The sequence below is a fragment of the Aulostomus chinensis genome, chromosome 19 (genome assembly GCF_037954235.1).
Source record: "Aulostomus chinensis isolate RoL2024-O1b breed Wild chromosome 19, RoL_Achi_v1.0, whole genome shotgun sequence".
NCBI lineage: Eukaryota > Metazoa > Chordata > Actinopteri > Syngnathiformes > Aulostomidae > Aulostomus > Aulostomus chinensis.
The window spans coordinates 10,667,363-10,694,251 of NC_141338.1; the positions used below are offsets into that span (position 1 = coordinate 10,667,363).

The window sequence follows — 26,889 nt, forward strand, 5'->3', positions numbered from 1 at the left end:
GTATCTTAAAAAAAAAAAAAAGACTCACTTGTGGCCAAACAAGACTACAGAGGTCTTGGAGGACATAGATCATCACACCATCACACCAAATACAGTAGAAGCGCAAAGCTAATTGTGATGATGCATGCCTTAAGCATCGTGGTGTAGCTCATTCCTTAGCACTGATTCTAGCATTTACTGATAAACTTCATAAATCATAAAGTGATGTTCACTTGGGAAGATTATCTTGCTGAAACAAATCTTATTCTTTTTTTTTTTTTCCTGCAATAATCCAAAAATCCAATGGTCGAAGAAACCCCCACGGCAATGCTGACTTCTAGCATTAGCCTGCACAAATACTGAATGTCTGTTTATTTGATAGTTTCAACACCTTATGAGAATGTCACCTGTAAACTAATCTACTCCTTTTACTTTTACGATGAAAAGAAACACATGTAACATTTACTTTTGCTGGTTGATGCTGTGGCAGCTAAACTTCAGACGGACAGAATCATGTCATATCTCAGAGCGCGACATGAACAGTGCGATTCAGAACAGCAGGGCTCATTTTGTCGCCCTGTTTTGGATGATATAAGTTCCTCCGGTTCAAATGATCGTGAGGATATATCACCAATATCAACTTGTTTGGAAGATCGTAAAAGATCCGAGAAATATCCAGACAAGTAAATGAGATCTTGTATAACAGAGCTCATTTTGTTTACATCCAAACCACGAGACTCTTCCTATACAAGATCACACTGATAGAAACCCATCGTGCTGTAGTCATAAGGCCGTCACACAAGATTTTCACACAGTGTCCCTTTTCTTCGGCCAGCCTATTTCCGCTGGTTGAACCACGTCTTTAAAAATACATTACCCTGAAATATGATATATGATGCTTCCAAGTCTGGCTGGGAGATTAAATGAATGAATGATGAATAGATGCTTTACATATGAATTGTGACAAATATAAGACCAACAAATTTAGCTTTCTCGCCACTTGATTTGCATTATTCTAACATTAGGATAGAAGTTATCTCAAACCGAGATTATAAAACAAATCATTTTTGGTTTGCATATTAATCATTTCTGAACGTGCTTACATTCTCAAAGTACTGCAACTCTTCTGTTCTTGCTCACTTAGATTATGAGCGGTGCGTCTCTCATTAAAACAGTTTTATCTCAAGTTCAGTTGGTAATGAATCACTGCATGTAATGAATTACATTTCAGGCACAGATTAGCGAGGTGATGGAATGAACTCGGCGCCGCTGGTGAGTCAGTAGCTCGAGACAATTCCTTAACAACACATCAGAATGACATCAGCATTTTATCTTAAAGATAAGTGATGGACTGCCAATCTGTCCAGGCCGCAGCCCCAGACCCTGCACAGGAATAAGCAGTATAGATAATGAATGAATTACTGAAGCTAAATTAGGATAAAATCAGGAAGACTTGGGGAAGCTCTAGTTTTCATGTGTTGACCTTCCAACAACACATCATTTATTCCACCACTCTCACCTGTTGGAATTGGCATGCAGCAGTGCAGCAGCTTAAATCTGATTCTTGTCAAGCTACGCCAGCCTCGCCATTCTATTTAAATTGGCCATAATGAGCGCAGAGGAAATGGTGACAGGAATGTTGGACAAAACTATATTACATCACATTATATACGTGTGTGTGTGTGTGTGTGTGTAAATGCAGCTGCTGTAAATGCGGTTGCAGCTGGTTGAGAATGGAAGAGAACCAAGTTCCAGAGTGACAAACAGATGCTGGCTAACCAATTTGGCATGGGAGCGGATGAAGAGGAAGAAAAGACACTACTAGCGATGGAAACGGCATCCTAGAGTGACATCTTCACTAATGAAAGGGAAGGAATATCAGATGTGGAAAGGGAAATCCAGCTGTGACCCTCAAACTGGGAGAGTAGACAAAAATTGCCTGGTCTGGTAGATGGTGGCGCGCTAACTCTGATGACGAGATCAGACTGTGGTATTCAAACAACACAAATGACGTCCATCCATCCTGCCTGGTGGTAATGCTGCAGGCTGGTAATGCCAGCGTAATGGTGCAGAGAACCTTTGCTAGTCACAACAGAGGCCCCTCAGGCATCATTTGAATGTCACAGTGCACTTTAACATTAATGCTGATGAGACGCTTTAACAGGACTGTTCCCGGGGAAGTTACATCACATCTCTAACACATTGAAACCTAATGCAGACATTGAACCACGCAATCATGAAGGTTCCCTTGAAAAAGCTGCAAAACTCCAGAGAACTTTTTGATCAGTGTGATTTGAAATAGTGACCTTTCTAGGGAGCGTAGAGACCACTCTCCTGACTGTGATGAATGAGAATCGATTTGGATACCAGAATAACATTTAGTCTGGGACCTCTTGATCTCGTTCATGATCTTGATCTCCTTATATAGTTGGACTCTTTGGCAAAAGAAGAGCTGCTGGAAAAACCTTTTTTCTATTGAAAAAAAAACCCACTTTTTTTTTAAGGGTGACAGCATTAGAAACAGCAGAAGTGTTGCGTACGCTTGCATATACAGTCGCTGCCAGGGTTGGGCTTGGACAGAGAGAATAATTGGGTCAGCTGTGTTGACCTCAACGCTTCCTCAGACCTTGCCTAAAACAGCTCGCCTTAAAAACAAAAACTGCATATTTAATTAGACTTTTGCTGCAACTCATAACTAAATTTAATATTTTTCTTGCTGCTTGCCATAATACTTATTGTCAGTGTCGTTAAATATCTCAATGATCATCCTCCTTCCTTTATTTTTAATGTTCCTTTTTCTAAATGCTTTGAGAAGAACTGATTATTTTCTTCTCATTGACAACCGTGTATGGTTGTGTAAATCTACCAGGTCAACAATATGTATGTATTCCTGGAGAGACTGTCTAAAGAAGTCTGTCATCCTCATATTTTGCCCAGGTTCATAACACCCCCATAAATGTCACATATTTTCTGCATCTCTACAAATCATTCACTCCATGATTCCAGTTTTGTCTTCACAAATATCCAGTTCGACAGCATAACTGTGATGGATCGAGCTGAAACAAGGCATGATGTCGTGCGCGAATCATAATCCATCCATCCTTTTCATTGCAAAATACATACATGCATAGGTGTAGAAGCACTCCAATTACACGCTCGCATCCATCCACAATGTGTGTGTAATCAGCTCTAGAGGGGGCAGCTGTGGATAGAGGCAGTTTTTCGGGGGCGGAGGGTGATTTGTTTGTTTGGGTCCTGGCACCCAGATGAGCAGTAATCAGAGGAGTTAGCAAACAGGATTGTCTTAGCCATGACGCTGAGAATCCTCCCTCACAGGGCTCAGACCCAACAGCTCAACGCTCAGGCTTTAGAATTCAGGCCAAACACACAAATACCCAGTCTCAAAGCATGTGATGTGACTGATGTAAATTGTACTGATTTGTTTGATGGGATCTAGTTTCCGTGTCAGAGAATACAACATTTCGACATGTGGATTGTGGGTATGTGATATATATGAGATCAGCTGGTCTTTTTAATCCCTTTCTTAAGATAAGTATTCATGTGAGCCCACTTTTCTTTTTTTCCCCTGTCCTTTCATTATTTCTCTCCATCCTCCACAGGCCTGGTCGTGAGAGAAGCCAGTATAGAAATCACTCGGCAGCAGGTGGAAGAACTGTTTGGGCCGGAGGACTTCTGGTGTCAGTGTGTGGCCTGGAGCTCTGCCGGGACCACCAAGAGCCGCAAAGCCCATGTCCGCATTGCTTGTGAGTATTTCTTTGTGTCCTTCATCCTCCTCTTCATCCCATTATCTTTATCTTCTCTCTCATCGTTGTTTTCCTTCCCAAACAAAATCTCATAGCTGCCAAGAAAATGTGGCACACCAACTGACTATCATGACAGATTTATTGATTCTGGAGATAGAAGCTGCTGAAAAAAAACAAAAAAAAACAGTTTTACTAACATGGGACTCAAGTGTCCCTTTGAACTTGAGTTGGTAAAAGGCTTGCAGAATGTGAATCAGTTTCCTTGTGTACATTATAAACCAATGCGGGGGGCTGCAGCAGTATAGAGAGGCTACAGCACATGTTTATTTCAGTGTTCCATGTTTCTCTTTTTTTCTGTAGGTGGTCCTAATTTGTTCTCTGCTTTTGTCCTGCTACTGAAAAGCACAATTTTTTCTAAGTAATGAGAAACATTTGGAAGTTTAGACTCATTTCTAACTATTTTCCCCCTCCAAAAAACAAAAACAAAACAAAAACAAAACCTGCCAATCAAAATGTGAGTTGTAATGAAACCCCTAGAGGACTCGGCAGAGTTGGATCCAGGCAGTCTGCTTCTGTAACGCAACACGGATTATGTAATGCGGCTGCTGCTTACGCATTGTTGTCAAAACTCCACCTGAAGGGACTACTTTTTAAGTATCAACTAGATCACCACCTTCAGCTCCTGTCAAAGTCAATCTAAAACATTGTGACAGACATGTTTTTGCCATCAACTTGTGTCAAAAAACAAAAAAAAGGAAATGCTGACTTGTAGTGCAGTTGGCATCACACATATTACTGGTACCACTTTACAATGCGTCGTATTGTAAAGTGGCTAGTACGTATATGGCCAGGTAAAGATATCACCTAAAGTTTGTCTGTCAGAATTATTTCAAGTACCCCAAATGCAGTATTTTAGAGCGTAAATATCCATGATTTCTCCTGATTGAATCAAATCGGCACTTTGTGTGACACCCCTGAGTGTCATTACGTCCAGATCCATCATTAAATGTATTTTGTTATTTTTCTGAAACTCACCGGCCTCAGTGGGCACTAGGCTGATAATCATGTTTGCCATCAGTGGGGGCTTTGGTGTGCCAACACTTATCCAAGGATGTCTTTTCTTGTGTATTTGCAGTACACTGATGTCGTATCGAATTTTCATGTTCTTTCCTCGCATCTTTATATCTCTATCCTCATCTGCTGTTTTCCGTCCAGTTCTATTGAGTGTATTCACCCTCCTTCAAACACCTGCAGCTCTTCTTATTGCTGCTTCTCTTATACTAGCCTGGTGAATCGGAATCATGCCTCTCAGTCTCCCACTGAGCCCTCTCCTGCTGCTCCACCTCCAATAATCACCCGTGATGAGCAGCCTGCCAGCGCTAACCTATCCCTCAAATCACAATGGACCCCTCTTCCCCTCCCATTAGCTTCTGCTGAATGGATTAGCTCCTCAACTCTTCAGACAGCCTTCTTGTTAGAGCCAGACTCTATCCCGTTAGGATAATAGAAACTGGGCTTGTTTTTCCACTCTCTTCTCCCATCATCTAAAACATATACAGTTCTGATAGGATTGTCCTATCCAGCACTGGCCAGTTTAGAGGTTGTTGTGTTTCAGGCTTGCAGAAAAGCTTGGCTGGTTAAAGGTGTTTTCAGTCCGTCCCAGCCTTTTGGAGGACAAGTAAATGTGTAAATTCCTCATGATTGCCTTTGCTCCATGAGACCTTCAGCAAACCATTGTGGTTGGCCTCCATTTTTGGCTTTCAGTAATTGCCAATGAGAGGCTATGCAAGTATTTTCAGAGAGGAATATTAAACAAATGAAGCAAATCAACTGAAATACCTTTCAAAAGATTTGTGGAATGTAATTTCACCATGGAGCCTGGAATTGGATTTTCCTGTTTATTTGTGGCCTTATTATTTTAGGAGTACAACATAACAGAGGAGACAAAAAAGGTTACATTACCTTCAGTTAGTTTATACATATGTAAAAAATAACGGAATTTTAGTTACATTATTGTTGTCACATACATGAAAAGATATTGCTGATATTCACAAATTAATGTATAAAAAAGTGTTGAAATTGAGCAATGTTTAAAAATTAGGCGGAGATATATATATACATATATATAGATATAGATAGATAGATAGATGTATCTATATGTGTGTGTACAGTGTGTGTATACAGTATGTATGTATAGATATATGTATCTATATGTGTGTGTACAGTATGTGTGTGTATATATATATAGATAGATAGATAGATAGATAGATGTATCTATATGTGTGTACAGTGTGTGTGTGTATACAGTATATATGTATAGATATATGTATCTATGTGTGTGTGTATATATATGTATATATATGTATGTGTGTATATATATGTATATATATATGTGTGTGTATGTATATATGTGTGTGTGTGTATGTTTATATATATATGTGTGTGTGTGTGTATATATATGTGTGTGTGTGTATGTGTGTATATATGTGTGTGTGTGTATGTGTGTATATATGTGTGTATGTGTGTATATATATGTGTGTGTATGTGTGTATATATATGTGTGTGTATGTGTGTATATATATGTGTGTGTATGTGTGTATATATATGTGTGTGTATGTGTGTATATATATGTGTGTGTATGTGTGTATATATATGTGTGTGTGTGTGTGTATGTATATGTATATATATGTATATATATGTATATGTATATATATGTGTATATGTATATATATGTATATATATGTACATGTATATATATATGTATATATATGTGTGTGTGTGTGTGTTACACAAATCATATGATAAAATGTATGGAGTGTGTGCACATTTATGTTATGTATTTTAATATTTCTAGGTACAGTCTCTTATTGTATGTCTTCAGCATTCAAAAATAGAAGTACCAGTATGCACCATCTGTAAAAGGATACAAATACTTGTTTCAGCATGTGGCATATCCTTTCTAAGTACAGTGTACCCTTCAGTTCACTTTGTACCCTTTCTGTTTAAAAAAAGATGCACTTCTATCCTCTTGTAGACCAATAACATACTTAAGAGGTAAAAAAAAAGTATCTTCTGTTCTTGTCTCCCACTGTGCCACCTTTTTAATGTACAAGGTTTAATGTAAAAATCTTATGTTGAAGAACATCGATGCTAATGACAGTGGGTGAGTTAGCAGTGACACAGCAAAGCCTCAGAAAGAACCAGAACAAAATGCAAATCCTGAGCAGCTGGCTGTTAGTGAAGAGTTTGTTTGCATTAGCAAAAATACCTGCAGCTACCACATGCAACTACAATTTTAAAACAATTGACTACAGTAAAGTTCATGGTCTTATGTTACACTGCAGACTTTAGCCAACGTTATAATCTGTGCTCCTGAGTTCTAGCTAATGCATTTTGGGGTGTAACGGCAGCTTATGAGAAGAGCTGGTAAGCAAAAAATGAAATGTACCAATTCTCAACAGTAATACACAAACAAGAAAAACTCGAAGGTAACACTTTGTAGTCCTCATTTTCATTCTTTAGCGAGTTCTGAGGCAGCACCTAATGATTTAGGTAGAAACTGTTTATGAGGTGTGAGGCTGGTGTAGTTCAGCAAGACAAGTCGCCCGAAATGCTCGCTAAGGTAATGGTTGTCATATGTGTATCTTTCTGGGAGCGAACAAGGCTGGAAGTGTTTGCATGCTGAATAGGGAATGGTGATTCCCACAGGAATGTCGACTCAGCTGGTCCCAAACCCCTTCAGAGTCCCACAGAACCGTTGAGTGTTTAGGAGGAGTGAGGAGAGAAAGGACTCCAGAAGTAAGCTTGATTCAAACCCACATCCAATATAAATTTACCGTACGAAATTATCACTTCCACCATGTTTAGTCAAGAGTAATGCCAAATGTTTGCAAATCCAGTTAGAGACACACAAGTAGTGAGTGTTTAATTTGGAGTTTGACAAGCTGTAGATGTTAAAAGATGTGATATCATGAATTTGTTCCCATTAACTCACGATAAAAGTATCAGTCAAAGAATTTAGTGTTCCAGACATTGCTAGTTGTGGCTTTAAACCAAAAGAAGAATAAAAAGAACAACTCTATGATGATTTCTGGTAACAGAAACAACCATATTATTATGGATTTTGTCATCTTTTACATGTATGTCAACATTTTCATTGTTGGTGTTGAAGGAGGTTACGTGGCTGTAGTATTTACAGCCAAACCAGAACCATCTTTGGATACACACAACCATAAACACTACCACCAGTGCACAAGGAGGTTCTATCCTCCAACCTCATCCCTCGTAATGTTATACTGAAATACTGAACCCATGGTTTCCTCCTCAGCCTGGACTTTTCACACAGAGAAATCAAGTTTGCCTCAATGGATTTGACTGTGGTGCACATTCAGTGTATCATAAGTGTGTCACAGTGCAGGTGAAGCTGAGCCTGATTCTCCTCCTCACCTGTCAAACTGTGACTTCATATTCTTTTATCTTTGGGGAGAATTTGAGCTAAGATCCATCTTTAGTTTGTATTTCTGGCAGCAGGGAAAGCAATATGACTCTTATAACACAAAAACACTTTTGATGCCAAGTTTTCTTTTACCTTTTCATAAGAAAAACAAATGGTTTGTCCTTGTATCAAATTCCATACACTGCAACATGTCCCAGGATATACCCCTCCAGTCATTCCCTCTTTTAATTTCATACCAGACGTTTACGGAAATTGCTTTCAATTCAACACTCAACCTTTCTGCTTTCATAATACATTAAAATTGGTGGAGTTCCACCAAGTTACCCTCAAGACATGCATACCCTAGGTGAATTGGGATGAGGGCTATCATTGAATTTATTTTAAGGTTCATTCTTCCAAATTAAAAATGAACCTAAAACGACTATAGGTATTCTCTGGGGCTTGTGGGTGTAGATTGATCATGTAAGAACATCATCTGGTTTCTCCTGTAGGGGATTTCAAACAGTTAGCCGAACATCGAAATGTCTCTATTTCACAGCAATGGCTCCTCATGTAATACCCTCTGAACAAAGAATGCAAACCATTGAATCATTAAATGCAACCTTGACCCTGAACCTTCAAAGTGATGTCTGTGTGTTCCGGATAAAGACGCATAGAAGAAGTTTTATTTTCTACAAAGCTACTTCAACTTCCCAAGTTCAAATTCTTCCATACAGTTCGTGTCACTTCACATTCAGTTAAACTTCAGATGATATGAATCAGTCAAGAAATGTTGCTGGAATACAATCGAGGCGCAGCAATGCAGAATAGTGTTTAAACATGGCAATTTATGCCTTTCTACACATTATTTATGGCTCAATTTAAAATGTGGCACAGGTTCATACGATATATGTCGTGTAGGGTCTCTGCTTCATCCCTATCAGCTGAGTTTATATCTCAGAAACATTACAAGATGAAGGTTTATTCACTTCTCAAATTTAATTCAAGATGAATGTAATTTTTTGGAGCCACGCTTTTATTAGACGATACTGCATGAACGGGGGGGGGGGGGGGGGGTTGTCAGTAAACAGCCAGTAAATAGCTGTGATACAAGTTAACGAGGAGCACCTATCCAGACAGCAAAGACAACATCCGGGTAGTGCCAGGAATTGATGGTGCGCTGCAGTTCCTGCCAGTTTTACAAGCCTGAGAAACTTGTCTATGTGATTGGAGGAAGCCTGATGCCCCAATGTTGTAAATTAAAAGCTCATAGTGTTTTTTTGTTTTGTTTGTTTTGTTGTCCAAGCCATGTTTTGGTTCTTTGATGGGTATCAGCTAACAACTCCCTCATCATTTGGTGATTCCCTTTTTAATTTACAGCATCTGAGTTCGAGAATCTTTTTACTCAGTGACCCACTCTACCTTCTTTTTGATAAATTTAGTATAAATGCTCTGTAGTAGCCCCAAGTAGATGCAGGATCCGGCATTTGTCCCAGTGAACGCATTAGTTAATGGGATGCATCACCCTCTCACTCACGGGAGCAGCAACACTCCATGTGCAGAGGTGTGTGAGGGTCTGCCCGTCCCTGCTAACAGGTTTAATTAGGCCCCAAGTGCCAGTGGCTGAAAGTACTATACAGGGTGGAGGTATAACTTCTGAGTTTTTTTCTACTTTGAACGATATTGAACCAGGGGGGGAAAAAAGTCTTGCTCTCCTGTCGTTCTTGCTTTTGTAAGCAGGACTGGTCCATGATTTAATGCGATGGGCAGAGTCGTACACATGGCTTCATATTTGGGGTTTGAATAAGATTTACAGCCTGTGTCACAAAACAAACCAAAACAAATTTGAAAGCATTCAGAAGTATTTTAGAGCATGCTGTGGAAAATGTGGTCACTGCTTTTGATAAAACGTGTCAGTAAAAGGACTGAAAAAAGGAATACATGCCAGGACATTAGTAAAGACTGGAGTGGATCTGATGGTAGATCTGATGCTTTGGAGACTCTAAATCATGTTATTTCCTTGCTTTCTTCCTGTTGTAGTGTTTGATGCCCACTGTTCCTGTCTCAGACTGTGCAGCAGGTGATGATATATGTCTAATGGGCTTCGGGTTCCAGTGTAGCATGACACCTTCAGCAATCCTGCCCTGTCAGCTGCACTATCCCTGCCCTGCACTATACCCCATCAGAGCGCTCACACCGCAAAAATATTGGTTTTTCATTGTAGGGCAAGTGATCTCCTTCTCCCTATCTTTCTTCCATCAGGCAATTTATCTGTGTGCTGAAAGTGAGGGGAGAGATAGAAAGTATAAATCTGAGTCACTGTCCCAAGACCTTCAAATACATATTGTTGTGTGTGACTTCAGCTTTCACTTGCTGAGTAATTCAGCATTTGAACTGACAGAGCTCTCTCCAAAGCATCGCCTCACATCTCTACATTATGCTGTGGATATAACAGAAAATAAATATCTTCCGCCTTTTCATTTTTCATTGTAGACTTGAGGAAGACGTTTGACCAGGAACCTCTCGGGAAGGAAGTGTCGCTGGAACAGGAAGTACTGCTCCAATGTCGTCCACCTGAAGGCATCCCAGTTGCTGAGGTAAGGTTCAAAAATCAACCGACTGCGCGAATACACGCTTTACTTATTATATATTTGCTGGGTTCACATTTCACTACACAGCTATAAATTGGATTTGTTCATGAGAAACATGGCTAAAAGCTCCATAAAATGGTTGTTTTGTCTTTATATGGACTGTTTTAGTGACTTTTTGGGGGCAGCCAAAATGTCACCATAAATTCTTGCATCATTGTTTTATTTAACTGTTGTGGGGTTGTTTTTGGTAACGCGAGTCAGTGGATTAGCCTGACTAGGTTCCATTCTCAAGTTGTAATGCAATAACATCTGGCACAGTCCAGTGGACAGATAAGGACATTTTCCACCACTTTCTGAGCTGTTTCAGCTGTTTGGCTATTTCCTAAATATCATCCAGTCACTGACATTTGCTCGGAGGAAAGAAAACTGTAATTATCTGGTGTGTTGGTGGTGGTGGTGGTGGTGGGGGTGGTGGTGGTGGGGGGGTTTGGATAAAACCAGTTGTGTGTTTGTGTTACTTTGGCTGAGCCAATATCTCCTCCCTGCTCTACTTCCTCCCCACCCTACAGTAGAACACTGTTAAAGCTGCATTTGAAAAGGCTCAGTCGAGATTGTAGAAACATAAATAGAGGATGAAAGGGTAGTTTGATGGTGTGGGGTTTTTTTGGGTTTTTTTTTTTTTAGTTTGGGGGTGTGTAGGGACTGAACTCTGTCAAGGCTTGTGATTGACCTGGAAAAGCTGAGTTAAGTGAGTGGAACTGCACAGCATTTATCCATGCTGAAAGTGCTGACAGGCTAAATGGACGAAAGTTTGGGACTGCACTCTGCAGACTATCATTACACATCCAGGCTTCAGTCTGATAGAGTTGCGGTAACAGCCATATAGTGTTGGTTCTTGTTCAGATTCCCCTCACTCTCTCTGTCAATCCTCAATGCAGGGATTGAAGAGTGGCACAAACACTCGCTTCCTGAGATATTTGGTTGCTGTTGTAACTTAAACGTACAATAAAGGTGGCGACTTGCTTGAAGTGGTGGAAGTTGGGGCAGCACTGCTTCAGTGTACTGGGAACAAGAATCCAGGATTCAGGATACGACATTTACGTGATTTAGGTGTTCTGGATTTTTAAAAAAAAAACAAACCTTAGCTGTCTTTCAAATATGACTTTAGAAAAGGTTGATGGAAATGGCTCCTTTAGTTTTGCAAAAAGGGTTAGTGCTAGCTTGCTAGCTGTTTGTAAACATGTGCAAAATGAGAGATGGATTTTTCAAATTAGTACCGATGCAGTGAAGCTGTAACTGGACAAGCTGCTTCTGCTTCTGGTGTCTTTCCTGAATATTCCCAAACCTTGTCTTCATTGCTGGACAGCATTCAACATGCCAAAACTAGCTTACATGGTACAAATATTATCATTATTTCATTTAGGATTTCTTTATATCACAGTTATATCACCAACTGCCAAAAGGACTTTTTCTTCTTCTGCTGGTTGTTACAGCTGTGTGTGATGTTGCCCATACTGCCATCTTCTGATGAAAATGTGCCTTGCATGGCTTCATCCATTCACTTCAAACTACAAATGTGCCTAATTCGCATTTCCTTTTCTGTGACACGTCAAAATTTTGCCAAAATTCACTTGACAGTTAAATGGAAACAGGGCCGTTATTTAAAAATTCTCCATGCGTGCATCGTTTTCTGCACACGAAGAACAGTGACTTTTGTTTGTGTGTACAGAGGCACATTTTCAGCTTCTTTAATTACTTACACTTACCTCATGGCTCAAGAAAGACAGCAGTTCCACTCCAGAAAGTATTTCTCGTCCTCTTTTTTCTTCTCTGAACTCAAACACAGCTGCGTCAGTGGGGGGGAAAAGGGCACAACTGAATACTGTTATTTCATCTGTGTTTGTCAGGCATTTTCTCACACAAGCCAGCCATAGAGGTTTCTTCAGAAAGAGCAGATGTGCTAAGTCTGTGGTTACATATGGATCTGCAGAAATTTGTAGCAGACATTGTGAAGGAAAGATCTGTCATATTTCACTCGCTCCAAGACAAAAACAAAATGTAGAGATGAAAGAGGCTGCAGGCAGAAGGAGGAGAGCTGTTGAGGTTTGCCGAGGTTGGATCCAGTGGGTTGTTGTCAGGCCTCCAGTGGGCTGTCAGTTGACTATGTGGTTCCTTTACAGGCCTGGACCCTGCGAGGGAGAGCCTGGCACGATGGCCGGCTGTGGCTGAGCCATTAAACCCAAACACTTAGAACGCTTTTGTTAAGTCATGTGGACTGTATGAGACGGACATTCTGCCCTTCGTGACAAGGCTTCAAATCTTCTCTTTCACACAAAATAAGGACAAGCTGGATACTGTGCTGACTGTGCATGCTCTGTTTGGTCATAAAACTGCATTTTCACATTGGTGTTCAAGGATATTCCCAAGCCTGGATGCAGCCACTCACACATGATGACTGCCATCAGCTTCACTTAGCACTGAAAGGCTTTTCATCTAGACTATATAGCGAACAGAGTGATTGCAACAAATCAACTGGCCCAACAGGGTTCATCCCTGATTATATGGAAGATTTAATAGAAAAGAAAGAAAGGAGGAGATTTATGCTTTCTCCTTCCAATGGAATGAAACCTTGCGTCAATCTAGAAGAATGAGAAGTTCATCACAGCTTGTAAACTCCATCTTCTTGTTGAAGGTTACTACAACACTGACGAGATAGAAAAGAAAGTGATGTTAAATTTTATTCTACTAAGTTTTTTAATGTATTTCAGGAGGTTAGATGAGAACTACATCACTTGTTAGCTATCTACTTGGTAGCATTTAGCATTTCTCACCATTGTTACATTCACAGTGCTGCCCCCTGTTGATTTGGAGCGTGAAATATGAAGCAACAGCTTGTTGAGATAAGCTACAATTGTCCTTTTCGAAATAACAAACATTGTGTAAGCAGTTTTCAAAAGGGTTCCTTTTGAGATTCTACTTCCAAATATAGCTGGCCGACAAACTATCCACACAGCAATGACGCCCACGTCACATAAAGGCAGGCAATATTCATTCCGATGCCTGATAACTAAGTGATGTCATTTGATTGCCTCCAGTATCAGGTCCCACTCTTGAAGGATTTACATTACATCACGTCATTTTGGTTTATCGCATTAATAACATCCTGTGATTCAAGTCGAATGGTTTTGTGTCTTTTTTTTAAATTTTTATTTTTTTTGGTCAACTTGTGGCCGGGACTATTGCCTTGAAAACTAAACATTGTTGTTACATTTCCCATTGTCTCATTTGATCTCATAATTGAGAGGGATGAATTCCAACCTTTAAAGTCGTTTTGATGGTTCATTCAGTGATTTTTCTGATTTACCGAACGATGTGGAACAGGGTGTGTAGTCACCCTCTCTCTTACACACACACACACACACACACACACACACACAAAGAAAACAAGCAGCAGACATTTATTTTGGCTCTCTGTGCGACCATTACCAATGGAACTTTGGCCTTGGGACGACTAAAATACTGCAAGTGAGGTTTCTGAAATTGCATAAAAGTTCAGTCCTCTGAATTTCATGTACGGTCTGAAAACCTTCACAAACCAGACACTCAGCAGGCTTCCTAAAGCCATTGTTACACATTCCCATATCCATGAATATTTGATATATACTTAATCAAGAGCAGAGGGAAATTGTAACTGTTGAGGTTATTCTAGGAAGAAGGAGGAGGAGGTGATTTGGCAGCAAAGCCATCTGCACTGTTTCTGTGTTTTGTGGGATTTCTTGCTGAGTGCTGCCCTTAGATGGAGTAATAAAGATGAAGATGAAGATGAAGGACTCGGAGCCGTCCCTTTGAGTTCCTCCACGGGGATCTTCCATTAAAATCCAAAGGGCCGCTACACAAGTAATGGTTCGCTCTTTTCATAGTCAATAATATTTGGCAGGCTCATAAAATGGGCTTAAATCTCCCTCGTCAAAGAATGCAGCTTTATTGTTCCTTCCTCCTTTCTTCTCCCATGCCTGCCATCTCTACCTCAGAGCACTTGTCACAGCGCTGAGAGAAAAACAAGAGTTCAGAGGTGATGCAGCACTGTGAGCTGCTGAGCTTGTTTCCATGGAAGCAGGATTTTTATTCAGGCATCTCTTCAGTCGGCTGGGGTCCTGCCGTGTTATCATGGGTAACGAGTCATTGACGCTCGGCAGGGAAGGGGGCCCACGCTGCCATGATTAAGTCCATTGGCTTTTCTGAGAAGAAAAGGTCTTTACGTCACACTGTCTCACCCAGAGAAGTGAGAAACGATAATGAATTTATAACAGAAAGCAGGTGCAGTTGAATTCAACAGTTGGACGCGTACAGGCGGATGATGAAGTAGAAAATGAAGTGTGCTGTCAATCCCCTGGAACTTATTATACTCCTATGTTTTGATGGTGGTGGTTTTGAGTGCTGTCCAACACGTTGGCCCTTATTCTCTTCAATTCAGTTGAGATCTAGTCATAGCTTATGATCCGTATCATTTCATCAGACCATTCAGTCACCCTTCTGTTCTGCATCTGCATTCATTCAGATTTATTCTGGTTTTTCCTGTAATTTGTCCCTCAACTGTAGTTCTGTAAATCCAGAGTAAAGTCGGTAGATTTTTCTGAAGCCAGCGTAAGACTTGCAAATCTTTTCTACATCAAGGCCCACCTATTCATAGTTGTTACCAGCCTGGGCCCATTGAAAATGAAGATCCCACTTTATTGTTTGTTAAATTATTATTGCTACCGTTTTTTTTGCCACACCACAGCCCATCTTAACCAGTTACACTGCCAAACAGAGAGTATAAATCAGTCATGCCTCATAAATGAGAACCCCCCCCCCCCGTGGCCGAGAAACATCCAAAAGTTAAGGTTCCTTGAGTAAATGTCCTAACATTGAATCTCAGAATCAAATGCTGCCTTATACAAGCTTCAGCCTCTTTACAGCAGAGTGCAGAAAGCCAGGATTCCCCCTTTCCATGCATCAAACCCTTCAAATGTCAGTGATCATAGCAGCCCAGCCCCCCCCCCCCCCTCCCCCCCCTTACACAAACAACTGCAAGTCGGGTCACCTTGTCTGGAAACAGCGGATTTCTTCCTCCCAGTCAAAATGGTGTACATAGTTGAGTTAAAGACAGAGCCTGGAACACTTGGGAGCCCCGTGAAACAGGAAGCGTGTGTTCATTAAGGCTACCCGTGGGAGAGAAGGTGTCAGGAGGCCAGGCCAAATCCCTGTGGCAAGCGACCACAGATTGCCCTTCAGGTAATCACCTGTCAGTCATGGCAGTTGTCAGTGCGAGTGCTGTGATTTACTCTAAAAGCCCATGAATTATGACCTCTGGTGTCTTCAGGAAGTCACTGCCTTTCTACTGGACTGAGGCCTGAGCAAACATTTACACGTAAGATCCAGGACCAGAAGGCATCGCACCACTAGATAAATACAGAATATGTTTAACAGGACAGACCCTGGAATCCGTCACAATTTGAAACAGTGAAGCAAAAACCAAGCAGCTACTTCAAGTACTGTATTAGCTACAAGGCCAACTTCCTGTCATCTCTGTCTTCCAAAACCTCAAGGTTGGGAATGTGTAATTCAAGCAAAAATGCTAGTTGTTATTCAGAGGGAACTGTTGTAGTATTACTTGAAGATCAAATCCCTCGCTGTCCTTTAAAGACTGATACGGTGAATTTCATTGACCCATTAATGCACATTAGCCTCCACAACAGACAGAGCCACTAGTGTGTCGTTTGCAGTTACGTAGCAATTAGCTTTTCTTCCTCGGCCTGTCGCAGCCCGTCTAACGACTCCACTCCCATTCAGTGTGTCGACAAGTTTTATTATTGCATTTCCAGCAAAATAGCACAGGACAAGTTGAGTAAAAAAAAAAAAAAAAGTAGTTATATCAATAGTAACATGTTCTGCCTAACGGCAAACAACAAAAAAATGCTGTGTGCATACTACCGCCGATATAAACAGGTAAGCAAAGTGCATGAAGTGATATGAATTCCTCGAGGCACGCTGTAATTGTAGGAAATTCCCGGTAAGAGATGATGCTTTATTTAGTGTTCAAATAGGACGTAATGAGAGAGGCAAACAGATATCACTATAAGAACATATTTGAGCTCTTTGCCCTGACTTTGTGAATTGGTTTCGTCATTTTCTTCCTTATCCTCCTGAGTTATTACTCTGGTATTGTACATAGAAATAGAGTTCTCACGTCCTCACAGCACAAAAACCCCTTTCCCTCGATGGAGTTAGCATGGAAGCTTTTCTGAAGGCCAGGAGAGATTCTAGAAGGGCTTTGTGTAGCACAGAAATTGCTCTGTACTTGGTTGTTGGTTAATATTTCACATATTATAGCAGTTGTGCATCTTTTCTGTTAACTACAACATTAACATCAAAATCTTTGTGATTTCTAAACCATATTTGAACAAATACTTTTTAAGCCCACCTCTGTAACAACAAACCGATGCATCCATATTCTCTCCCAGCTTGTTGGCAGGTGATTTTTTTTTTTTTTCATTTTAAGAAGCAGCAACTCTGCAGGATAAAACAGAGTTGTGTGGCAGCTGCAGTGACGTGTCTCACTGTCCTTGGAGCTGAAATTGCGTTTTTCCTACGGCAGACTTTAGCTAGAAAAGGTCATTACTTCCATTAGGAGTGTTCAAGTCCTTCCTCTGTATGGACACCTACAGTAGCAACTGTCTGTTACCTTACCTCAAAATCCTTCCTACTCCCTAACGCCTGACATTCCAACACACATATGCGCACACACTCACACAAAACAATTTTCCCGTCACATCTCAAAACATCACACCTTGGTGCATTTTGGCTTGTTAATATTTATACAGCTTACATTTCCATTCTTGTTATGCAGGCAGATGCGCCACATATGGCTCGTTGTCTTGTAGTGAATGTTTGAATAATCAGTTTGTAACATTTTGTGACTCATTCGCCAGGTGTGTCACTTAAGCCTGAAGCAGATAGATGCTCTGAAAAGGAGGAAGTGAATAAATTACAACAGAGAGATAGTTAAACCTCATGCGGCGAAGCAGGGGAGCTCATAATGACTTCTCTGTAGCGGAGTCTTGCACGTTTCTCTGGACCCCCCCCCGCTCCTCCTCCTCGTCTTCACACCCCTTTCCACCCTCACACTCTGCTGCGCATTCTATTTCTGACACAACAGCGATGAGTAATGAATGGTTTTGCCTTGCACTGATTCTTAACAAGGGAGTGGATTGTATACAGTTTGTTCCGTATATTTGGCTAATTAGTGTTGTGTTGGCACCCTGGCACAGCCCAGCAGCAGCGACCTCATGGCTGCTGCAGCCAGGTCTGCTGAGGGTGACGCTCGCTAGGAGAGGTAACACTAAACACTCAACCTCGAGGCTGGAAACTCACCTCTAAGACATTACTTTGTCAATTTATTAAAGGCAAAAAAAGATAAATAAATAAATAAAAAACACATGTTCCAGTTCAAGTTGGGATGTTTTATGCCTGTGAACCAGCGAAAGCCACGTGCGTGCCAAAAAAAAAGACATACTGCAATTACATTCCACTTGTTCACGTATAAAAATGAAGATGTTACTTCAGCTGGGAACTGTACAGCAAAAACCATCATGCTGTATGTTAGGAGAATATGATTTGTAGGCTGCTGCAGCTTTGTAGCACCACAATCCTTCATTTCTACCAGCATATTTTATTGTATTTAAAAACTGCAGTTTCTGCATTGTGGATATTGTACTTGGCGACACTGTGATTTTGATAATCGCGTAATTAATTGTTAGCTCTGCAGGCCGTGTCGTAAATCACAGCAGGATTCTCGTGGGATCTTCCGAAGTCTGCTGAGAAAATGGCCTTTTGTTCTCTCAGTATAACAAGGCAAGTAACTAGTGCCTGTTGTTTGAGGGGCGGGGCCATGGGTGACATCACAAAACCACATTCACTCATAAAGTGATGTCATTACTACTACAGTCATCTTTGACCTCTGACTGCTGTACATACAGATGTCGTAAATCTCTCCAGACTCATGTCTGTCATCTCAAAAGCTGTAAAGCTCTGTGATCTCTGGCCCTAGACCCTGAGAACCCGGACCCCCCCCAATACCAGACTTCACCCGTACTTCAAAAGCACCAACAATGTGCAGCCACTGAAATAATCACACCGACGTGCATACAGAGATTTCTTGATAATCTTGTTATCTCTAGATGAATTATCTTGTCTCATTTTCTCAGGATAATGAGATAAATTAACCCGATAGCATGAGAAAAGAAGCTTAGTTAATCTCATCAGAATCCGAATCAGAATACTTTATTAATCCCGGGGGGAGATTCTGTTGTTACAGTTTTTAAGCTCTCAAAGTACTATAAAGTAAGAAATTACAAATTATAATAATTAGAAAAGTGCAGACTTTAAGAAATATGAAATAAGATGAAGTGTAAGAGTAAGCATGAACTATTTACAAGCACAGTAGTTATGACAAAGAGTATTGCACAGTTTAAGTCTTGCACAGTTAAGTAATGACATGAGATACACTGAAGAATGTGTTTATCACTCAGAGGGAGGAGTTATAAAGAGTTGGATGGCCACAGGTAAGAATGACTTCCTGTGGCGCTCTGTGGTGCATTTAGGTGGGATGAGTAATAATATAATGAGTAACTTTTATTCTTGAGATAACAATGTTAAGAACGCTACTATGTGCATGACCAGCTTCCGTACAGTCTCTCTAAATGATTCTTAACTCACAAGAACAAATCCTGGACTGGACGTACACTGAAACCCAGTCCCTCCATTGGGCTGTCTATTTTTTGCAAAGCCATTCAAATGGTAGAAGCCTTGTCAACCAGTTGGTGTATAGGATTGCAGAGGTTCTGGCCCCTAAGTGAGACTGGTGTGTGTTGGAGTGTCATTACAGCCCCAGGTTGACGGGCTCACACTACTCTCTGTGACTATGCTTACCAAACACCGACATGTCGCTCCGTTATTTACCTCCCCCGCACTGTACAACACCTCTTCAGACATATCTCTCTCTTCCACTCATCTTTATTACCTTCCTCTAGAATGAATAGGCCTGAGTCTTTACTCGTGTTAAAGAGATGTACTCTCTTCTCAATTGGGTGTTTGTCTTTGTTTACCTCTCACTTTTTGTTGCAGTTCACCTCCTCAATTCAAAGTCACCCTTTTCTCCCTTTATGACATCTTTATTTTTTTCTTGTCTGTGCTTTTCTCTCGGGGATGATGTATCTTCCCCCCAATGTGTCATCTTGCGCTGCGCCTAGGTACCTGTCTCTCTTTTTGTGTCTGGCACCTTCACTCTCTTGCTCAGTTTCGCTCCCCCTGTCTCTTTCACTCTCTCTCTCTCTCTCTCTCGCTTTCTCTCACACACACACACTTTGCTGGCTCTGACCAGACAGGAAGCCTCACTCTCTTTATGATAGCTGACATGTGGCAATTTCCCTTCGCTAATGACAAGAAATGTGCCAATTACCTCTACGGATGTTCCACTGCCAATCAGACACTAATGAGCTGCGAATGTGTGTGTGTGTGTGTGTGTGTGTATGTGTGTGTATGCGTGTGTGTGTGTGTGTGTGTGTTTACATGCGTGTGTGTGAATGTGTCTCTTGGCATGAGAGAAAACTTGGACAAGTGCTACCCACGACGTCGTCCTCTGCAGTATTTTAATCATTGGAAGTCTTTCCTCAAGTATGCTGTAGAGTTTGGCTTTACCTTTTCATCTCTGCTTTTATTAATGAGTCCTAATTATAGCTGGTGCGGAATAAGTGATGGCTGAACTGTTGCTCACTTTTGCTCTCTCGCATTCTCACTTCTGACACGATTTTCCAACACACTCTGTCCCCCGTCACTCTTGTCTCCCCACCACCCCTCCATCTGCACTGAAAAGCTCTTTTGTTCAATTTTTAATTACCCTCCCATATGAAAGTGCTCTTGACATCTGAACGCGGCACGTTCAGAGGCTGCCTGTGTGATTGGTGCAAAATTGGATAACCACCTTTTATATCAGCTGTCAATCTCCATTCCAAAAACAGCCTATTCACTTCCTCACACTCTGCACACGGTGATGCGAGCACTGAAAGTGTTTGTCTCTCCTCTCCTCCATGCATGCACTATTATCACGGTAGCCCCCCCCCCCCCATCTTGTGAAGATATGCCCTTGTTGTTTGTAATTTATGCAGATTTAGTTGTTATAGACTTTATTATAATCAGAGCTGTTTACCTTATTTGTATCCATATATAATAAAGAAGAGCATCGTAAAAAGTCTTTTCTGTGTTGCAACATCTGGGAGGCTTGTCATTGCTAACAGTGAAAGCTGCAGGTCAGTGAGTTACTGTTAGATTCCTCTGGTGCTCCAAAGTCAGGACAGATGCCTAACTGCCACCACAGCAGATGTCAAAACAGATTAGTTAGAATAACGTTTAAACCGAAGCCAATTCAGGAGCACAGTACAAAAATGCCAAATTATAATTCACCGCTAAGGACATGCTTTGATATAGATTCTTCCCATGAACATGAAAGTACACTCAACTTGTCTTAGTCATGTCTTTTTTTGTATGTAATTGTTTTTTTCGCCTATGTAGGTTTTGTTCTATGTACATTCACATGTTCATAAAAAGATGCCTGAGCCTAAGGGTGGCACGGTGGTGCAGTGGTTAGCACTGTCGCCTCACAGCAAGAAGGTTCCGGGTTCGAGCCCCGGAGCCCCTGGAGCACAGAGTCTTTCTGTGTGGAGTCTGCTTGTTCTCCCTGTCATGTTCCCTCTGGGTACTCCGGCTTCCTTCCACAGTCCAAAGATATGCAAGAGAGGACGAGGTTAATTGGATACAATAACAATCTGTCTTGCATTGTCATAGTACTAATATTTCATTGACTTGTGTAATTATCACGCTGCTTTCATCAGATTTCTGGTTAAAATGTAGATGAATTAATCTGCTTCACAGGAAAAGGACAAAAGACTGAACTCTCAAACGTTAAATCTAACCTTACCCAGGAACTCTGAACTAACTTCAGAGTTCCTGGGTAAGGTTAGGTTTAACGTTTGGGAAGGTCAAGTTTAGGCATCACTTGTTCGGGTGTAGGATTAGAATTAGAGCAGTCGGTATAACTCTCTGGAAAGTCCTACCAAGGATAGCTGTGCAAACGTTTGTGAGTGAATGATGGTGACTTCCAGGGACACAAACCAGACTGGAGACCGGCTATCATGTGACATGGGACATCATGTACAATTCAGAACAAAAGGCTGGTAAAACACTGATGTTGGGGTCAGTTTGTAAGCAGGGAAACTGCAGACGTATTACCTTCAGGGATGGCTTACAGAAATACATCCTCCCTGCAGCACCATAATCCCCAAAACTTTACTTAAGTAAGCACTGAGGCACCATTGTTGACAATGAAATCTAAAGTCAATATCTCTGCTTGATGGACAGATGTGATGCATCTCCTATGCATCATAACTTGCATCCTGCTGCACTTTATTGCATTGTGTGTGTGTGTGTGTGTGTGTGTGTGTGTGTGTGTGTGTGTGTGTGTGTGTGTGTGTGTGTGTGTGTGTGTGTGTGTGGGAGAGACAGAGGTTTAATTTCAGACGGCTGCTGAGGGAATCCTACCCTTTCTGGCTCCCAGAGATTGATTTAGCTGATACATGTTCGCTGAGGAACACTTATAATCACAAAATCAGGAGAGAATACACAGCATCCTCACATCAGTTGGTGTGAAAGTGCTGATATTAAGTGTGTGTTTGTGTGTGTTTGTGGGGGGGGGGGGGGGAGCGGGGGTTGCCTCATGAGCTGTAAGTGTTTTTTGCATTTAGCTGGATTGGAAGAGGTTAAACATGAAATAATTGTGAAGAACTGAAGCCGTGCTCTTCTAAGGCTCTGGTGCAGTGGATGAGCAAGCAGACATCCTCAGCGATGCTGCCTGTGTGCTATCTGTCATCTCTGGCTGAATTCTAGCGAAACTGGCGTTGCATAGAAGCAAGTGTGTGTCACAATCAGTCTCATCTTTTCTGATGCTGCTCTTACAACAATGGCCAGTGTGTTGTACCTCTATGCAGCAGCAGCAGCACATGTTGTTTGTAAGAAATTCAGCAACAGAGCACCCGCAGACCATTTTGTCTTGGCAAGACTCGTATCAGGTTATTGGCACACTTTTTTATCTCTCATGAGAGAGATCTTCTATAAACATCCTGCTTATCTTTTCCTGCGCTGCTAGTTGGTGGTGTCTTATCTCTTATCAGGCCTTTGTCCTTATGGGATACCACAATGAACAGGAAGTTAGCTCGCCAGGCCTCCGCATCGCTGGACAGCTTCTTTGAAGAAAACCAGAGAGCCAGAAAATATTTGTGGCTGCAAGAGTTTGAGGCGGCGACAGCAATGGCGGCGGCATGGGTTATTCTCTTCACATCTTTACACCCCCTTTAAGAGAAAAGGGATCTTTGTGATTTAGAGCCAAATAAAGGTTCCAAATGCTCCCCTGTTCTGTGATAGTGTCAGGAGTTCAATATCAGTGTCATTTAGAGAAATGAACTCATAAGGAGAGGTCAAAGAGCCACTCAGCTTCAGGAATTGTGGAGAGTTTTTCTTTCATCTGCTGTCTGACAACGCTGTTGTTATTGTAGTGCATTGTTCTAAGGGGAGAATAAAAAGAGCATGATGGCTATTGACTTTTTGTAGCGAGACCTCAGAGACGTAAACAGTTGTGCACTTACGCCGGCACGCCCTGTTATTTGAGAGAAGAGGTGGAGACAGCCCTCACCCGCCAGATTACTAGGAACACAGAGATTAAACCAACAGTGGGATAAAACGTCACCAAATTCTTATTCCATCAAATCAGATTGAGAGGTGTTGAAGGCTGTAATATGTGGTTCTGTACGGGGCTACACTGAGAAGTGTTCCTAATATGTTGTCCATTTCTATTGGTATTAACAAGATTAACACCAAAAAAAGCACTTAAACTAAACTACTAGAAGTGTAGACATACTGTACATAGATGAGTTTTTCTTTCACGAGTGTCTTGTCTGCTCTTACGATGTCTGTCACTTTTTTGAAATCTCCTCCATGCTCTCGCTTCTTCTTAGGTGGAGTGGTTAAAGAATGAGGAGGTTATTGATCCAGCTGATGACAGAAACTTCTACATCACCATTGACCACAACCTGATCATCAAACAGGCCCGCCTCTCAGACACCGCCAACTACACCTGTGTGGCAAAGAACATCGTAGCCAAGAGACGGAGCACCACTGCCACAGTTATTGTCTACGGTAAACAATTTTTTCATATTTATCAGAAAGGTCTGATCCGTCAGAAAATGACCACAACCCATCATGTAAGGCCGTGCTACAAAGTCCCACAAAATTCCTGGTTAAATAACATTTGTAGTTTTAAAAAAACCTGAATTTGTCTAAATTCATGACGACAGCTTGAAATTACACACGCTGTTGGAAAATGAACCAGGGAACCAGACAATTCATGCTTTCACCGTGGGAAAAAAGCATCCTAATGTTTCTATGATGCAAGAGCAACTTGGGCTGAACAGTGCAGAAAAAAATAATCTGGACTGCTGGGTAGCGAGGGGATTGAGGTGAAAACGCCGTCCGTCTGTGCCTGTGACATCACCCTGAGACTCTAGTCACACGAGAGATGCATCCAGTTTGTACCTCACTTTTTTTCAAGGTTTTTTTTTTTTTTAAAGTAAAGTAGGCTATTCAAAAACCTGAAAAAAATCATATCACACATAAAAAAAGGAGAAATAATTATATCCCATCCTTTTGAGTGCAAACTCTGTGGTTTTAAATACCTTCTTGTTCTCTGTGGCTATTGCTCTTGTGATAATAAGCTTCTAAGTTCATAAGACTCTTTTATAGAAAAGAGAAAAGCCGAAATTATTTGAAACCTTTATTTTTATGTCTGCTTGGGGGCAGCAGACACGAGCGGCACAACACAACACTGACATATTAAGAGTTTTAAGTTGATACAGCAAACTACTGGCAAATAGTTGCATGTTGTTTAATTAAAAGCAGGAAAAGTATAGAGTTTTCAGAGGTTTTTTTTCTGAAAACCGTGATAGTGCTAATGAATATAAACAATGCCTCTGGCATCACACATTGTCTTTTGATATTATTATTTTGAAAGTATTGCTGTTCACCTCTCCTGACCTGTAAACTTTCATCTTCTTTGATTCCACATTATGTAAATAAGTCCCTAGCGGAGAGAAGAGTATGGAATTCCTATAAGAAGTCAGCTGAACTCTAAATAAAACAAATGTCAAAGTCATTCTGCATAAAGCAAATCCCTCTCACGACGTGGAACGTTAATTTATTTTGTGAAGGTGTGCAAGGAATATAGGATTTGTGATTAGAATGAATTGCGAGTGAGGTGCTGATGTGGCTGAGCCGTAGTTAAAGAGCCCCTGCTGCGGTTTCACACGCACTCACACACCGTCTCTAAAACTTCAACGCGATTGCTAATGCACGCAGCGGCTGTGATGTTCAACTTCAAACCGTGCTGGAGGCAACTCGAGACAGAAGAAAGGACACTCGTTTGCTCTTTTGAACTTGAGACATAGTTTTTCAACTAGCGACTTGATAGCTCGTTTAACTGAGGTCAACGGAGTTCACGGTGAGCTTGATAGGACTCCACACGATACTGTTGATTTATCTCTGGGAAATTACCAAAATAACAACCTCTCTGGTTCTAGAAAGACTTACAAGAAGAGAAGTTGTACGTACAGTGAAAGTCAAGCTTCTATCATCACTTTTGTACGGCTAATACTAAATAACATCTCCGTAAGAATGATGTTGAAACACAAATTTGTAAATCCAAGACAGCATATTCCAGTCTGGAAGGATTTCCTGTCACTAATACAGTCCATCAGGACTAAATGTTGGAAAGAAAAAAAACAAACAACAACTGTTTTGATGTCAGCTCTACCTGGCTAAATAGTACCACATCTGTTTGTGCTGTCCTTGCCTCTTTATCCCTCTTTTCTGAACTGGAATACACATGCATATTTATACACAATTGTGCTTTGTGTGTGTGTGTGTGTGTGTGCGTGTGTGTGTGTGTGTGTGTGTTCAAATGAGGCTACAAAGCAACGGAAACCCAAAGGATGAGGTGTAGATCTGTCTGACACTAGTGATAAAAAAGTGACAGGGAGTGTGTTTTGGTCCAGTGGTTTCCAGCTCAACCAGCAACTAGGACACTGGGAACAAAAGAGGAAAGAAAAAAAACACATGAGCGAGAGAGAGACAGAAACAAGATAGAGCCATAATCCATGGAGGAAAGACAGCAGACTGTCAAGAAATTTTTGGCTTTGGCCGTCTTTCCCCCCAGAGTCCAATATTTTGGGCTTCACTCATAAGCAGTGAGAGGCTCCAAGCGGCCCAGTTCCGCCATCTCAAATGCCACGGGCTTGTTCTCAGCCACAAGCCCTGGTGTCACTCTGCACTGGATTTAGTCGCTGACAGAGATGGATGAGAGAGGGAAGGGAGGCATTAGAAGGAATCAGTGAATGGAAAATGCTGCAATCTGACCAGAATTTACATTCTGGCTGCATGACAAAGTAATGACCTCAGATTTAAGGGTCAAATAACAAAAAAAAAAAGTCATGTGTTTACCCATTTTATGTAGAGCTACAAGTGTAAAGAGATGCCAAACGGATTGCAGTTCATGTGTAGATAAATGTAGTTAAATCCTAATGTGAGGGATTAATTCTGTCTCTGTCATACTGTGTTCAATGCATTTTGAAATAAAAAAACAAACAGATACTGTAAATCAGAGATGCACAGTAATGTTGACATGTCGGCATCTGCAGATATCGGTTTATTATTTTAACATATCCGTCTCATTTGGATGTCTTTTATTCAAGGACACAAAGAACTTTTCCAAATTTTTTGGAAATCAATAAAAATACACAAATTTAAGATGTCAGCATGTAAATTTCAGTGTGTACAAAATATGAACATCATATAAACTTGTTTTTATCAGACAATAGCAAATTTTGTAATTAGTTATCAGCTAAACTCAGTTGTAAAATGTTGTAAAAAAGTTAAATGTCACACAACCGTACCATAGATGATAATTTTCATGTTTTGTACA

At 41.0% G+C, this 26,889-nt stretch overlaps 1 protein-coding gene across 5 annotated transcripts in view; it reads left to right on the forward strand.

Moving 5' to 3' along the window:
* unc5cb (unc-5 netrin receptor Cb) overlaps nt 1-26,889 on the forward strand; it is a 122,683-nt gene that overhangs the window by 74,634 nt on the left and 21,160 nt on the right. For all 5 annotated transcript variants that reach the window (XM_086187288.1, XM_086187290.1, XM_086187293.1 and 2 more), the window contains exons 3-5: nt 3,600-3,743; nt 10,672-10,775; nt 23,873-24,053. In XM_086187288.1, the coding sequence (XP_086043414.1) occupies nt 3,600-3,743; nt 10,672-10,775; nt 23,873-24,053 (429 nt within the window). The remainder of the gene's footprint in view (nt 1-3,599; nt 3,744-10,671; nt 10,776-23,872; nt 24,054-26,889) is intronic.